This window comes from Macaca nemestrina, chromosome 1 (genome assembly GCF_043159975.1).
Source record: "Macaca nemestrina isolate mMacNem1 chromosome 1, mMacNem.hap1, whole genome shotgun sequence".
Taxonomy (NCBI): domain Eukaryota; kingdom Metazoa; phylum Chordata; class Mammalia; order Primates; family Cercopithecidae; genus Macaca; species Macaca nemestrina.
Genome location: NC_092125.1, coordinates 16,758,731 through 16,773,334, shown reverse-complemented (window position 1 = coordinate 16,773,334; position 14,604 = coordinate 16,758,731). Strand labels below are relative to the sequence as shown.

General features: G+C 44.1%; 1 protein-coding gene across 12 annotated transcripts in view; it reads right to left on the bottom strand.

Annotated features, from left to right (window-relative positions):
* Positions 1 to 14,604, bottom strand: part of LOC105464131 (signal induced proliferation associated 1 like 2) — a 235,726-nt gene that overhangs the window by 16,718 nt on the left and 204,404 nt on the right. For all 12 annotated transcript variants that reach the window (XM_071074238.1, XM_071074232.1, XM_071074226.1 and 9 more), the window contains 3 exons: positions 14,342 to 14,495; positions 11,515 to 11,734; positions 1,258 to 1,389 (listed from right to left, as the gene is read on the bottom strand). In XM_071074238.1, coding sequence (XP_070930339.1) covers positions 1,258 to 1,389; positions 11,515 to 11,734; positions 14,342 to 14,495 — 506 coding nt within the window. The remainder of the gene's footprint in view (positions 1 to 1,257; positions 1,390 to 11,514; positions 11,735 to 14,341; positions 14,496 to 14,604) is intronic.

The window sequence follows — 14,604 nt, the reverse complement described above, 5'->3', positions numbered from 1 at the left end:
AGCAAGCTGCCTTTTACCTACTTCCCTCGTGGCCACCTGAGAGTAGATTCCAACTCCTGTTCCCAGAGGCTCAGGACCAGAGGCACTGATACCAACTGGGCAGAGCAAAGGCACCACTGGGCCTCCCTAACTTGTTAAGCTGGTCACAGATGAGGGGCAGTGAAACCTCAACCTTCTGCATTTTGACTTCAAATGCACCTCCCCTCCTGGGAAAAGAATTTGATTTTGTTTCCTGAGGCCTGGTGTCACAGGTGATGGGGCTGTGCTAGCAGAGACTGAGAAAGGAAGAGAAATGGGGAGAAAGAGAAGGAAGGGCCCTCAGGCCTGAGAAGGCAGCAGTGGACTCGGGTGCCTCCAGGATGCTGTGACTTGGTTACACCATAAGAGTCTCACAGAACGCAGGGTGTTAATGCCTACTAAAATGATCCTGCCTCCTTTGTCAGTCCCAGCTGTCAGGTTCCCCAGTGCCAGAGCCTGCCATCGTAAAAACTCACTGAAAGAATGCAGCGGCAAAGGGCAAAAAGTCAAGTCACGATCCCGAGCGCCACAGGTTTACATGGCATCACCGTGAGGTCCCGAGGCTGCACGTGAAGCAAGCATCTTCCTTGTTTTGTCTCCCTTTAACTGCAAGCTGGACAAAGGTGTTCCTGAAGGGGAAGCCTCAACCAAAAATGACAGAAGACAGTGTGGCAGCTGGATGGCTCTTAGAGACTGGCTAGCCCATCTACCCTCACTGACCTGCATGTAAGAGGAGGAAGGCGAGGCCTCGACAGGTAGAGACACTTGCATGGGTTGAGCCGATCATGCCAGAGTCTGTGTTTATACCAAGTGACTGGACTCCTCGGCCTGTGCTCGTCCGGGTGAGCCCAGCAGCTCCCGCCTTCTAAATGTGCGCCCCACATTATACCTCAGTACGCTATGAGGAAAGACGCAAGGTGCTCCCCATACAATCGCCTCTGCTTTTCAGATAGGAAACGGAGGTCCCACCCAGGTCACAGATGGTGCCAGAGCTAGAATTCAGGTTTTCAGATTTCTTGCCTAGTGCTCCTTTTACTAAATGACATGGTCTCCCTTAGGAAACATCCTTAGTTATAGCCCAAGCCAGCCTCTGCTTGTTTTCATCATACAACAAGGCTAAGGATTCAAAACTTTAATCAGACGATGGGAGACAGACGCGCTCCCCTAAGATGCCAAACAGGCCCTGCAGGAAAGGACTCCCAGGGTAAGGGGTGAGGCCAGAGGCTGGTGACTCTTTACCTTCAAATGCCCGTGCAGCGTCCACGAGGTGGGTCCAATCTAACCCTGTGGCTGTGTCCGGGAGGGGCATCAGGCCAGGGTCTGCGCACTTGGACTTATCTGATAAGGACCCATCGGAGAACCAGAACTCATCTAAACAGAAACAAAACCAGAGAGTCAGTCAGTCAGTCACAGCACGGGCACCATCCCAGAGTCAGTGTGTACACAGGCCCCACTGCCCCTCCCAGAGTCAGTGAGTACACAGGCCCCACTGCCCCTCCCACAGTCAGTCAGTGCACAGGCCCCACTGCCCCTCCCAGAGTCAGTGAGTACACAGGCCCCACTGCCCCTCCCACAGTCAGTCAGTACACAGGCCCCACTGCCCCTCCCACAGTCAGTCAGCCAGTACACAGGCCCCAATGCCCCTCCCAGAGTCAGTCAGTGCACAGGCCCCACTGCCCCTCCCAGAGTCAGTCAGTACACAGGTCCCACCATCCCTCCCAGAGTCAGTCAGTACACAGGCCCCACTGCCCCTCCCAGAGTCAGCGAGTACACAGGCCCCACTGCCCCTCCCAGAGTCAGCCAGTACTCAGGCCCCACTGCCCCTCCCAGAGTCAGTCAGTACACAGGCCCCACCATCCCTCCCAGACTCAGTCAGTGCACAGGCCCCACTGCCCCTCCCAGAGTCAGTCAGCCAGTACACAGGCCCCACTGCCCCTCCCAGAGTCAGTCAGCCAGTACACAGGCCCCACTGCCCCTCCCAGAGTCGGTCAGTCGCAGCATGGGCACCACTGTCCTTCCTGGAGTCAGTCAGTCACAGCATGGGCACCACCGTCCCTCCCAGAGTCAGTCAGTCAGTACACGGGCACCACTGTCGCTCCCAGAGTCAGTCAGTACACAGGCAGTTCTGCTCCTCCCAGTGAGTCAGTCAGCACAGGAACCACCATCCCCCTCCCACAGTGGCCAAGATAATTTTTCCTGCTCTTAATGGAAAAAGAAAACACGAGGCTGCAGTTGCCCAGAAGGGATATAGCTGGAAAAATGGAGGTTTGTAAGCAGCAGCCGAGTCTGTACTAGTGAGAAGTCGGCCAGCACATAAGGGCAGGGAGATGCGAATCAAGCCTCTGTACACTATTGTAATTTCACGGTTTTCTTCTAGGGGGCCTGAGTACAGCCAGGTCTGACTGTTGCAGGATAAATTCTCATTTGCTTCAGGGGAGACTTTCCTCTTTTTAAAAGTGTTGCAGGCTTTACGTTGCTGTAAGAAGTACTGGAGCAATCTCCATCCTGATTTATAAAGCTTACGGAGGAACACATCTAAGCTGAGCACCACAAACTTGAGATGCTTCAAATACCAACTGATTATAAAAATGTAGTAAGACTAACTTCGTTTTTATTGCTACTTGAGATCGAGGATGTTATTTTATATACAAAGCACAAACATAGTGGTTGGACTACCTTTCTGACTTAATAAGATGGTTTTACCAATGGCGGAAGCAGAAAGCACTCACCCATCGTGTATTCAATGTTGAGTGGTTTTCCTTTGGCTATGAATGGACCTTTTCCATTTCTTTTTCTCCTTAAACTCTCATCAAGGTACTTAAGTGTTTATGTCATTAATAAGATTCGTTGTTAAGAACTTATTATGCATCTGAGGACAAGTTCTAAAAAGGCTTCAACTGGACTTTCTTTAATGTGCTTTTCTGAACCTGCCCAGAACATTGCATGCAGCTGCTTGTGAACACATCTGACTAATTAGACCAATCAAAATAATGACCACCTGGCTGTCTGAGCCTGCAATTATGTTAAGTAAGGGGGCATAATTAACCAAATGCACCTGTAATTTTTATTCCCACATCCTTTTGGGTGGCTGTGAAATGCTGGCATCGGGACTAAGACAGCTAGTAAATTTGGCCTTGAAGGAGACTGACAGACTTTTGAGACTCTGGACAAACGCAGCTCTTACCGGATCTCTAACAATTACAGCTACACCAATTTTCCATGCTACCTACCACCTTTAGAAGTTGGGGTAATTTTCCACCTAATTATTCCCTGCCTTTATTTTGAAAGGAACTTAGTAATGGATATATTGTCAACATTGTTTCCACCCTCCCTTCTCCACATGCTCTTCTTTGAAACAACACTGGTTCTTCCTTGTTCTACTTGTTCTGTGTGTGATGTGCTCGTCCTTGCCAAGAGGTTAACCAGCAGAGGAGGGAAGCAGCAACACAGGAGTGGGAGGTGGGAAGGAAGGCACTCAGCACTCACTGTTTCCCAGGAGCATCCTCGCTCCCTGCTGGGCAAAGGCTGGGCCGAACTGTCAGGTCCTGTCTCAGTTGCTTAGGAAGAAAGGGTTCCAGAAAGGTAAAGAAAGACCCTCAAGCAGAAAGGTAAAGAAGCCCAGGAATCTTCCTTCACTTAAAAAACACTTTCTTCTCTCTCTGCAACTCATATGCTGCTTTGCTCAAGGCAAGTTTTCTGCACCAAGTATAAAGAAATTACATATGGAGGCAGCAATTACTTTTGTCACTGATTTCCACATGGCTGAGCTCTTCGGGAAACGGTGCAAGAGTGGCATAGCTCTGTGAGGGCCGCGGAGGTCAGGCAGGCTGGAAACTGGGCCCACTGCAGCACTGTCCTCCCTCCTTCCCTCACTGGAGGAGAAGCATCACGGAGTGGAATGGAATTCTATTCAGATATACGAACATTTCTACAGAAAGTACATTCTGTTCATCATGTTTTACTAAGAAATGCCAACTCGTGAATTTTCCTTGTGTTTGTAAAACAACAATCCACTCCAGCTTCCGGCATTCTTGAAGGCTAAAATCAAGCCTAACGCACATTCTACGTGCTGTCTGCTTTTTCCCCTAAGATCACTACACAACACAATCCTTACTTGGTGATAACAGGAGACAAGAAAAGAGAAAAATAACACAGTAGACAAGAGGGGTAAAATCCAACGAGAACAGAGGGGACGGCGGCCAGTCCCCTGACTCACAAGCTGGGATGTGAGATTAATGTCCCTTGCTTCCCCTTCCCTGGTCCCTCCTGTAGCTGTGTGCTCAAAGAGCCATCTTTCCCCAGTACTCAATAGAGTGGTTTCATGACAGTCTTGGGTGAAACAATTAAAGCTTTGACAATTCCTAAGCACCTCTAAAGTTCCTGATACGTGGCCATTCATAATTTTGCCAAGGCGCAAACGTAAGTGTTAGTGGCCCGGAGTGTGTGAGAGGGCCCAGCTCCCCACAGAGCAGCCCAGCCAACCAGCTCTGAAGATCTCTGCCCACTGCCCCTGCCCAATGCATGTAGAGACCACACACTGAGTGGCACTAATGGCTCTGGGATCTGAGATGGTCTTGGGGTGTACATTTCACAACTAAAGGCAAGCCCAGGCAACCCCGCACCACTTTTAATCTGTATGGCTGGCAAAGCAGAGAGGAGAAGCAAAGGACATTTGTTGGTGACATTTTTTCTTTATTACAAAATATTGTCCCCCCCTCTCCTCCAGTGGTGAATGGGACTTCTATGTGATACTGCAGAACTGGCAGAGAACGTTAGCACAGATTAGATGTATCCTTTCCTCTAGGGTTTATCTGGAGCACTGTCCACTCAGCAGTCTATCCACAATGTATTTGATAAGTGACTACTGCCTGCCATGTGATGGGGGCACAACAGTAGGTAAGGCACCCAAGGCCCTGCTCTCGTGAAGCTTTACATCAAAGACAAGACAATAAATGAATAAACAAGAAAATACAAGGAGTGATTAAGTCTTCTGCAGAAAACAAAACAGGGTGATGTGACTGTGAAGCTTGGTGGCACATTTGGGGGAGGGCTGTCCAAGGAGGGGACACTTGGCTGAGAAGCAAATGATGAGAAGCTTCTTAATGAACAGCATAGTTTAGAAATAAAAGCTGTGAAAAAAATGTGGATTTAAAGCTAAAATCCATCATTTTTCCATAAGCAGGAAGAGCCTCATGTTAATGGAAGTCTTGTCAGACGAAGAAAGAGCCACCTGTATATCTCCATGAATAATCAACATGAAAAACAGACATTTTCTTTTCCATTGATTAGAATATCATGTAACCGGGAAAATTTACTATTCTGTTTTTGTTTTTTTTGAGACTCTGACACAGTCTGGATGTGGTCCCCTCTAAATCTCATGTTGAAATGTAATTCCCAGTGTTGAAGATAGGGCCTTGTGGGAGGTGTTTGAGTCGTGGGTGGATCCCTCATGGTTTGGTGCTTGTGATAATGAGTGAGTTCTCATGATAGTGAGTTCTCGTGAGATGTGGTTGAGTGTGGCATCTCACCATCAGCTCTGTCTTGCTCCCTCTCTTGCTATGTGATACTCCTGCTCCCCCCTCTACCTTCCATCATGACTGTAAGCTTCCTGAGGCCCTCACCAGAAGCTGAGGCCAGCACTATGCTTCCTGAACAGCCTGAAGAACCAAAAGCCAATTAAATCTCTTTTCTTATAAATGACCCAGCCCCAGGTATTTCTTTACAGCAATGCAAGAACAGCCTAACACAGATTCTAAATCTGACAAAATTATTTGCAATACTTTTATCACTCCCCCTATCACCCGGATGATGTTTACTGAGCATCTACTATATTCCAGGAACTACTGGGTACTACCTCAGAACCTAGGGACAGAGTAACTAGTAAGACACAAGTTCTATCCTCAAAGAGCTCTGTCAACAAACAGACGAATACTGTTGGTCTGAGAGGGGTTTGGATTAAGATATGCATAGTGCTGGCTGAGTACGTTGGCTCACACCTGTAATCCCAGCACTTTGGGAGGCTGGGGTGGGCAGATCACCTGAGATCAGGAGTTCAAGACCAACCTGGCGAACATGGTGAAACCCTGTTTCTACTAAAAATACAAAAAATTAGCCAGGTGTGGTGGCACATGCCTGTAATCCCAGCTACTTGGGAGGCTGAGGCAGGAGAATCGCTTAAACCAGAGAGGTGGCAGTTGCAGTGAGCTGAGATCGTACCACTGCACTCCAGCCTGGGCAACAAGAGCAAAAGTCTGTCTCAAAAAAAAAGGTATACACAGTGCAGACCTGGAGGGGCACGGGCAATTGATCACCTATGCTTTGTGATGCCACAGTGGCTGGAACTGTCTTGTCTCCTCAGTTGTACGGTTTTATATGAAAGGCACCATTTGCCTCAGGTATCAAAGCCTGTTGTTTTAAATCCAGCTCTCGCAAGCCTCAGGAGCCCAAACAACTCTTCTGGCCAATTAAGACAAGACTGTGACCTCTTCAGTTGGGTGGCTGGCTCGCTCCCAGGTGCCAGTCCAGGAAAGGGGGTGGCACAAGTGTGGGACCCATTTGCAGGCTCCCCACATGGAGCACGGTGACCTCCTGGCATAACAAGTTTCTCACAGAGTTTTTCCAAATGGAAACCTGAACCGATTTTGCATATGGTGTCACATACTAATGTCAAAGATGAGACATTTAGTGAGTAGAAAACAATAGTAACTGAATTTAGTTCATACCCATAATACTTCCTGGGAGTTCTCAGGATGAGTTAAAAAACAGGAGCGAGGGGAGGACACTGTCTTGAAAGCATTTTTTGGGCACAGTTGGGTAGATTCCATCCTACCTCACTTCTGGAGAAGATGCTTCTCTGTGCTCATAATTCTTACTGCCCATGTTGCATACGGACCTAAGTCAGCCTTTCAAGAGACTCATGAATACTGAAATGGGGGTAATATCAGGGAACCACTGCCTGCGCACCTGCTCTGGCTTGCGACATTGATCTTGTGGCTGCCTGTCTGTTTACCCAAAACCTGAAATCACAGTAACCATCTTTACTGAGTCTGAGTTTATTGCTATTATAATAAATGCCAAGGAGCTTCCCAACAGCATTTCCTGGCGGTCAGATATCTGAGGTTTCACAACTACACTTTTCAGAAACCAATGTTTATTACAGGGAAGACTGAGGACATTTGAAAAAAGAGAAAGAAGTATTACACTGAATAATACTGCCCAGTCAAATACTGAATAGTCAAAACCCTGTTTGCAGGTGGATGGACACCTTGCCATGCCACCCTTGGCAAAGAATTCTTCTTCTGGTGGTTGGTAGTCCTTATCATCTACAACACAAAACCACTGAGGCTACACGTGTGGTCTGAAGCAACACGTGCAACTATTACATTATAACTAAAATACCAGTTTATTTTATTTATTCTAAACTCTCCCACCCTCCCACTTTTTAACTTCAAGGGGCATTCTTTGTGATGTGCGTAGGTCAGAACTATAGGATTTGAAACCACACATAATTATTCTCTATTTTCATTTTTGAAATCTAAGAATTCTCATTAGTCCATTCTCAAAAGAAGATTTCAGAGTTTTGATCTCTGTTCCATTAAAAAAACAAAAAATGATCTTTAAGCCGGTGAGCCTGCCAATGTTTGGGACTGTGCCGAATGAACCCAGGTGTCTACCTGCCAACGAAGAAAAGGAAAATATGACTGCTATTCAGTGTCACTGGTTATCCGGCCTGTGAACTGTGTGTTCAAAAGCCCACTCTCATTTTTTTTTCCCCCATCTGGGCTCTTAAATACATTTTCTTCTGCAATCTACCAATGACAAAAACAAAGGTCCTAAAAGCAAGGCAGAAATGTTTCAGAAATATTCTCAACTGCTGGATTAGGTGATATTTGCACACCTCCAAGTTGAAGACATAAAGATACAGCATTTTTCAGTGACTCCACAGGAAATATGGATGAATCATGACATGAATTACATTCAAAATGAGCTTAAGTATGAAGATTAAGATCTTAGTCTCAAGAGAAGATTGAGACAGATTCAAATCTGTAACTTTTAAAAGCTAAAAATACCGGAAAGAGAAGCCTGTGACCATGATAATTACATGTAGAAAAGGTGCAGAGATTAGGTCTTCCAATATTCACTGGGAAGAGATGGGCAGTAACTGGTGCTTTGCCCTGCAACCCTCCTTCCACATTACATACAAAATCTGATTGAGTCTCTCTTGGTGAAAGATTCTCTTTCCCCTAGGAATGCTCTATGTTTTAAAGTTTAAAAGAAGAGTATCTGCGCTTTCTGAGTTTTCTGCCCAACTCTATCTACACAGCAATTTAAAACCATCTGGAACCAAACTCTGCTCCAAGTTTTAAAGTGAAGCTATGTCTCTCTGAGAAACTAAGAGAAACTGCTGGGCACCTTCAAATATTCCTCATTTCTCGCTCAAAGACATCTTCTGGGCATTAACACTCACATTTCAGCTTTCTGGGCTGCTCTAGTTTTTGACTGTCAAACTATTCTTAAAGAGTGGTATCTTCTTAGAGAGGGTCTACAGAATGGCCAGAAACCATGAAAGGAGGATTATTAAAACCTGTCTTGAGTAGATCTTAATGGTGCAAAAGTGATACATACTCGGTAGAAATCATAATTCAAATTCTGAATTTAGAACTTTTCCCTGGCTAGTGATATGTGGTATGACACTCTGTCGCAATGCTGAACCGTGGCAGTGAGCCACAGCTCCCAGTCAGTCACGAGATTCCGTGGGTAAATAACTGATACTGTATGATGGACTGTGTTGCAAGATGATTTTGCTAATGCAAGTGTGCTGAGCATGTTTAAGGTAGGCTAGGAAATGCTATGATGTTCAGTAGGTTAGGTGACCATATACATGGTCAACTTACAATATTTTCAACTTATGGTGGGTTTATCTGGACATGGCCCCAGCGTAAGTCAAGGAGCATCTATAATCATATAGGCGATTGTGGCAGTCAGAAGGCCAGGGAACCAGAGGCCTCCATACAACTAGAGTCTAGAAGCTTAAACTTTCCATGGACAGGGGGGTTGGAAATCAGAAGTTTTTAGGGGAATAGACTTCAATACAAATTACCTCCAGCTTTCTGATTTACATGTTGTTAGTTCATCCATCAAGCCTAGAGAACATTTTCTGAGTAGTTTCTTAAGTATAGCTATTGGAGGAGATGTATCACCAAACAAGAAGGTTTCTTTAAAGAACAGCAAATGGCAAGGAAAACTCCTAGTGCTTTTTCTAGAGAAGTAAAAATGAAGACAAGTAAGGCAGTTTTCAACTAGGACAGTGAATGAACAGTGTAAACCTGACTGTTTCCTAATTGTGCCTTTGAACACATTAAAAAAGGACACAGTTCTCCAGTATATGACTAGATAAATAAACTACAGTACATCTAGATGATGCAATATTATTCAGCTGTAAAAAGAAATGAGCTATCAAACCAAGAAAAGACATGGAGGAAGCTGAATGCTTATTACTAAGTAGAAGAGGCCAGTCTGAAAAGGCTGCACACCGTGTGATTCCAACTATACAACATTCTAGAAAAGGCAAAACAATGGAAATGGTAGAAAGATTGGTGGTTGCCAGGAACTAAAGGGGAGGGAGCGAAGAACAGGCAGAGCACAGAGGAGTTTTAGGGCAGTGTAACTACTCTGAATAATACTGTAATAGCGGATACATGTCATCTTATACATTTGTAGAAACCCATAGAATGTACACCACCAAGAACGAACCCTAATGTAAACCAGGGCCTTTGGGTGATAACGACCCGTGCATATAGGTTCATCGATTGTAACACATGTACCACTGCCACTCTTTGAAGGCACGGGGAAAACGTGTTGGGGGAGGTATACGGAAAATCCCTGTACTTTTTGGTGTGAACCTAAAACTGCTCTAAAAAGTCTATTTTTTTTTAAGTGAAGCTAAAAAAAAAAGGACATATATCTTTCACATGGAAACAAAATGAAGGGTAGAACGTAAGACAAACATAACACACGCACCACGAAGAGTTCACAAGCACACTTCAAACACTGTAAATGAACTAATGTTTGGAGGAAAATAGAGTTTACTGGTTTTACAAAAGCTTTTAAGAGGACATTAAAGTTACCTCTTTACAAAAAAGGGAAAACAGCTGGAGAAATATTAGGACAGTGGCCTAGGTCTGTCTGACCTTTCACGTGGTTGTCAAGGTTTCTTCATTTTAGGTAAATGGACTCTTTATAACCGGCAGGTAATTATGTTACTTAAAGAAATAGATTAGGCCAGGCACGGTGGCTCATGCCTGTAATCCCAGCACTTTGGGAGGCCAAGGTGGGCAGATCACGAGGTCAGGAGATCGAGACCATCCTGGATAACACTGTGAAACCCCATCTCTACTAAAAATACAAAAAATTAGCCAGGTGTGGTGGCAGGTACCTGTAGTCCCAGCTACTCAGGAGGCTGAGACAGGAGAATAGTGTGAACCCGAGAGGCAGAGCTTGCAGTGAGCCAAGATCGTGTCACTGCACTCCAGCCTGGGCGACAGAGAGAGACTCTGTCTCAAAAAAAAAAAAAAAAAAAAAAAAAAAGAAAGAAATATATTAAGAATTTTATGAGATAAAGTTCATTTCCAATTATGTTAAATACTAGATACATTATTAGAACTTTGATTTCATTTAGCCTGGGACTTCTAATTGTATTATGAAGTTTGAATTGGTTCTAAAGATATTTTCTGTGATGAAATGAAAAAAAAACTTGCCAATGAATATATTTCTGATTAAATTCCCATTCTTTCTGTACAATAAGAAATAACTATGTATAAAGGAAATAAGGTTAACATAAAAAAAGTGCCCTTAAAAACTGACATTAATGAAGACTTGACACTATGTAAAAATCAAAGATTTTTAGGATTTGAAGGAAAATCGTCTAGAAATCATCAGGTTGACCTGTGACTAGTAAATTGAAATAAGCGGGGACACAAGAGAACACACGTCATCTGCACAGGAACACAAAGCCGCGCACGGGTAAAGCCCAGTGTACGAGCCAGGTCTCCCGAGGCAGATGTGCCACCTCCCCATCTCCAGTACTGAACTGCAAAAAGAAACTGAAGGCTAGAAAAGCAGACGTCCCTCCTTGCTGTCCACCCACTCGAAAACCCACTCCTTACATCGGACTTTTCTTTCCTTTTTTTTTAAAATCAGGCTTTAGACATTCTTTTCCTTTATAGATATGATAGTTGAGATATGATGCAGAAGTCACTATTGGACTTGACAGAAATATCTAATATGAGTTTCTCAGCTGCTTTCAAAATAGGTAGTGTTACTTAACTTTTTCAAAATGTCCACTCTGGCACTCTGGGGCTTTTATATTTGAAAATTATTTAAAAGAAAAACACCAAATAATACACATTGAATAAAAACAAAAACAAACTCCCAAATCACGCCACCCTCAGAGCCCAGTGAGGCAGGAGTTGTGCGATCAGCCAGCCTCTCACTTACTTCTCAGGCTCCCCATGCTGGGTGCGGGGTGGGTCCGCGGAGGCAGCGTGCTGTGGTAGGGTGGGGTGGTGCTGAACAGAATGTCGTTGGGCAGTGCTTGGTCAAGCATGGAACTCCGGGAACTGCCAAAGGAGGACCCCCTCCTGTTGCTGCAGATGCTCTCGTCCGACAGCGTGCGGTAAAGCGACCTCCTTGGAGACAGGTTCCCATAGAAAGAAAACTAGGGTTTAAACAAGGTGAGAGGAGGGAACAGACATTAACAAAATGAATGCACGGGGCTTGTTTGACTAAGTCCAGTGGTTTCACGTACTATTGTGATAGCCTCTTTGAGTTTTCTCTCTTAGCTCAGGAATGCCAAACGCGGCAAGCAGTTGATCAAGGCAAATGCACCAGGGCTTGGATGTAGTTATTAGATTTTATGTTTTCCTCCTTTGACATTCTATGAAATATCGTCATGACTTAGACATGCACAGCTTTATTAACTCTGAAATGTTAAATAAAACCTCCATAACCTTATAGCAGTGAGAGTTCCTGGAATTATATAAGGTTGCCATTTAAGGCAATAGTTATTCAAAGTCACACATAATACTGGTTTGATTTTAATTTGAAATGACTACATTGTAATATTAGGCAATTTCTCTACCAATCAACTACATGTGAGGTTCAATCTAATCCAAGTAATAATAAGACTAATTTTGAACACTGAAGCTTTGTAGGCCGCATAAACATGTTTCAAAAAAACAGCAGCAGTCCACTAAAGTCTTACTGTCCACTTAAAAGTATCACTTGCGGTCAGGCACGGTGGCTCACGCCTGTAATCCCAGCACTTTGGGAGGCCGAGGCGGGTGGATCACAAGGGGCAGGAGATTGAGACCATCCTGGCTAACACGGTGAAACCCCATCTCTACTAAAATACAAAAAATTAGCTGGGCGTGGTGGTGGGCGCCTATAATCCCAGCTACTTGGGAGGCTGGGGCAGAAGCATGGCGTGAACCCGGGAGGCGGAACTTGCAGTGGGCAGAGATCGTGCCACTGTACTCCAGCCTGAGCGACAGAGCGAGACTCTGTCTCAAAAAACAAAAAAAAAGGTATCACTTGCAAAAGTCTGTATAACTGTTGAAAATTGAGTTACAATAATGGATCATAACCAGACTTAAATGAACCATTAAAATTATTGTGGTGTTTAATTACAGATAGGGTAAGAAAAATTCTTACTAAAGAAATGAGTGGTCGAATACTCAAGAAAAGTTAAATCAAATTTGAATTTTCAACTACTTCCTTTGCATACTGAACCACATTCCTTTTAGGTAAACAATAGTAAAAGCCAGAATGTTCACATCAAACAAAGAAACGGCTATTTACATTTATGAATGTAGCAGTAAGTCTAAAAATATTCCTATTGTATGTGTTCCTTCCATTCTGTCAAGTCTTTCCAACTGATGAATGGTAACTGGAATGTGTGTGAGCTATAAAGTTAAATTTACATCATGAAAAGAAGGTGATTTGTCTTAGAAGAAAAAACACATGTCAAGAAGTTTAACCCTCCAGAAAGAAAAGCTGTGTACACTCTCTGTACAACAGTCTGCCTTTGCATCCAAGCTTATCCAGTATCATGTACATGACTCGATACAAGTTTTTAGAAAAGACTCATTCTGATGGAGTTCTTATGGGATTCCCTCCTCACACACCACCAGCAGGTTCTTCAGAACTTGATTACAGGCATATTAGATTAAAGCAGCTTTGCAGTAGTGTCTAATTAGAGTGTTGTTCTAAAAACACAATTAGGTTAATTGCGGAATTGTTTTACTATAGGGAAGCAGAAGCACAAAGACCTGCAATTTACCCTGATCATGGTCAGTATGGCAATACCTGATTTCCTTTTTCCTTTTCACATGAACAAGAGGGAGTGCTGGATTAGAAGTGACAGACAAGGACTCAGTTGCTGACTCTGGCACCAAGTATTTATGAAGAGTTCACATTTCACCATCTGGGGCCTCAGTTACTTGCTAAAAGGGGTGATTGGGCTAAATCGCCTTTATTAAGTCCTTTTTAGTACTTTGAATTGTTTAGCAAAGTGGCTTAAGAGATTGTAATAATAATGAAACTAAAGCCAATAAGCAAGCTAACATGATCGAGGGAGTACTACATTGTGAATGACAAAGGTATGCCATTGAACTTGGGGTTGTGGTTTATAAGATTTAAGCATGGCCTTCTCTATAATTTCTGCATATCTCTAAACGGCAGTGTGCAAGTTCCAACCCTGTTTAAAATGCCCAGCAGTGTGCTGTCTAACTCCACTCCACTTCTGGAACAGGACTACATTTCAGAACAGATAGCTTGGAGCAGAGGCTAGAGGTCTGGAACGAAAGTCAGGCGGTGTGAATTTTAACAGCTACTGTTCACGATCACCAGTTCTGTCCAGGAGCTGTACCGGGCTCTTCTCACATGACTTCTTATCTTCACTGTAACTTCACAATTCAATTATTATGATCTCCTTTTTTTCAGATGAGAGCACTGAGGTCAAGAGGCCAAGTCACTTGCATAAAGTCATGTAGCTAATCATTGCTGGAGCCAGGATTTGAGGCTAGGCCAGCCTGACTTTTAGCTCTATCTGAGATTTTAAAAACAGCCTTCTTAACCTCTCCCAGGCTCCCTTTACATACTGATAGAATCAAAATTGACACCAGTCAACTATGTGCAGTGAGTCGTTGGTAGGGTCATGAGAGATGAAGCATGTGGGAGTACTCTGGAAACGCTTGAGTTTCCTTTAGACTTTTTTTTTGTTTTCAGCGTTTCTGGTAACTTCAAAGCTCCGTAAGTCACTAACCTTTCTTCGCCCCTCCTCCACTAAGGGGCTGTCAGGAAGCATCAATTTCAGAAAATCTTCTTTAGACAGAACATGTTGAGTCTCTGCAACGGCATCTCCCACTACTGTCTGATGCTGAGCTGCTGTGGACATGACATCCATCTCACTATACATCCTGTTGAAAACAATCAGAACGGAAATGAAGCCTATTTGTAAAGTGCCTGTAGTGGTAAGAATTAAAACCTAGTAACCAGTTTCAGCAACCACAAATGCATACAAACAAT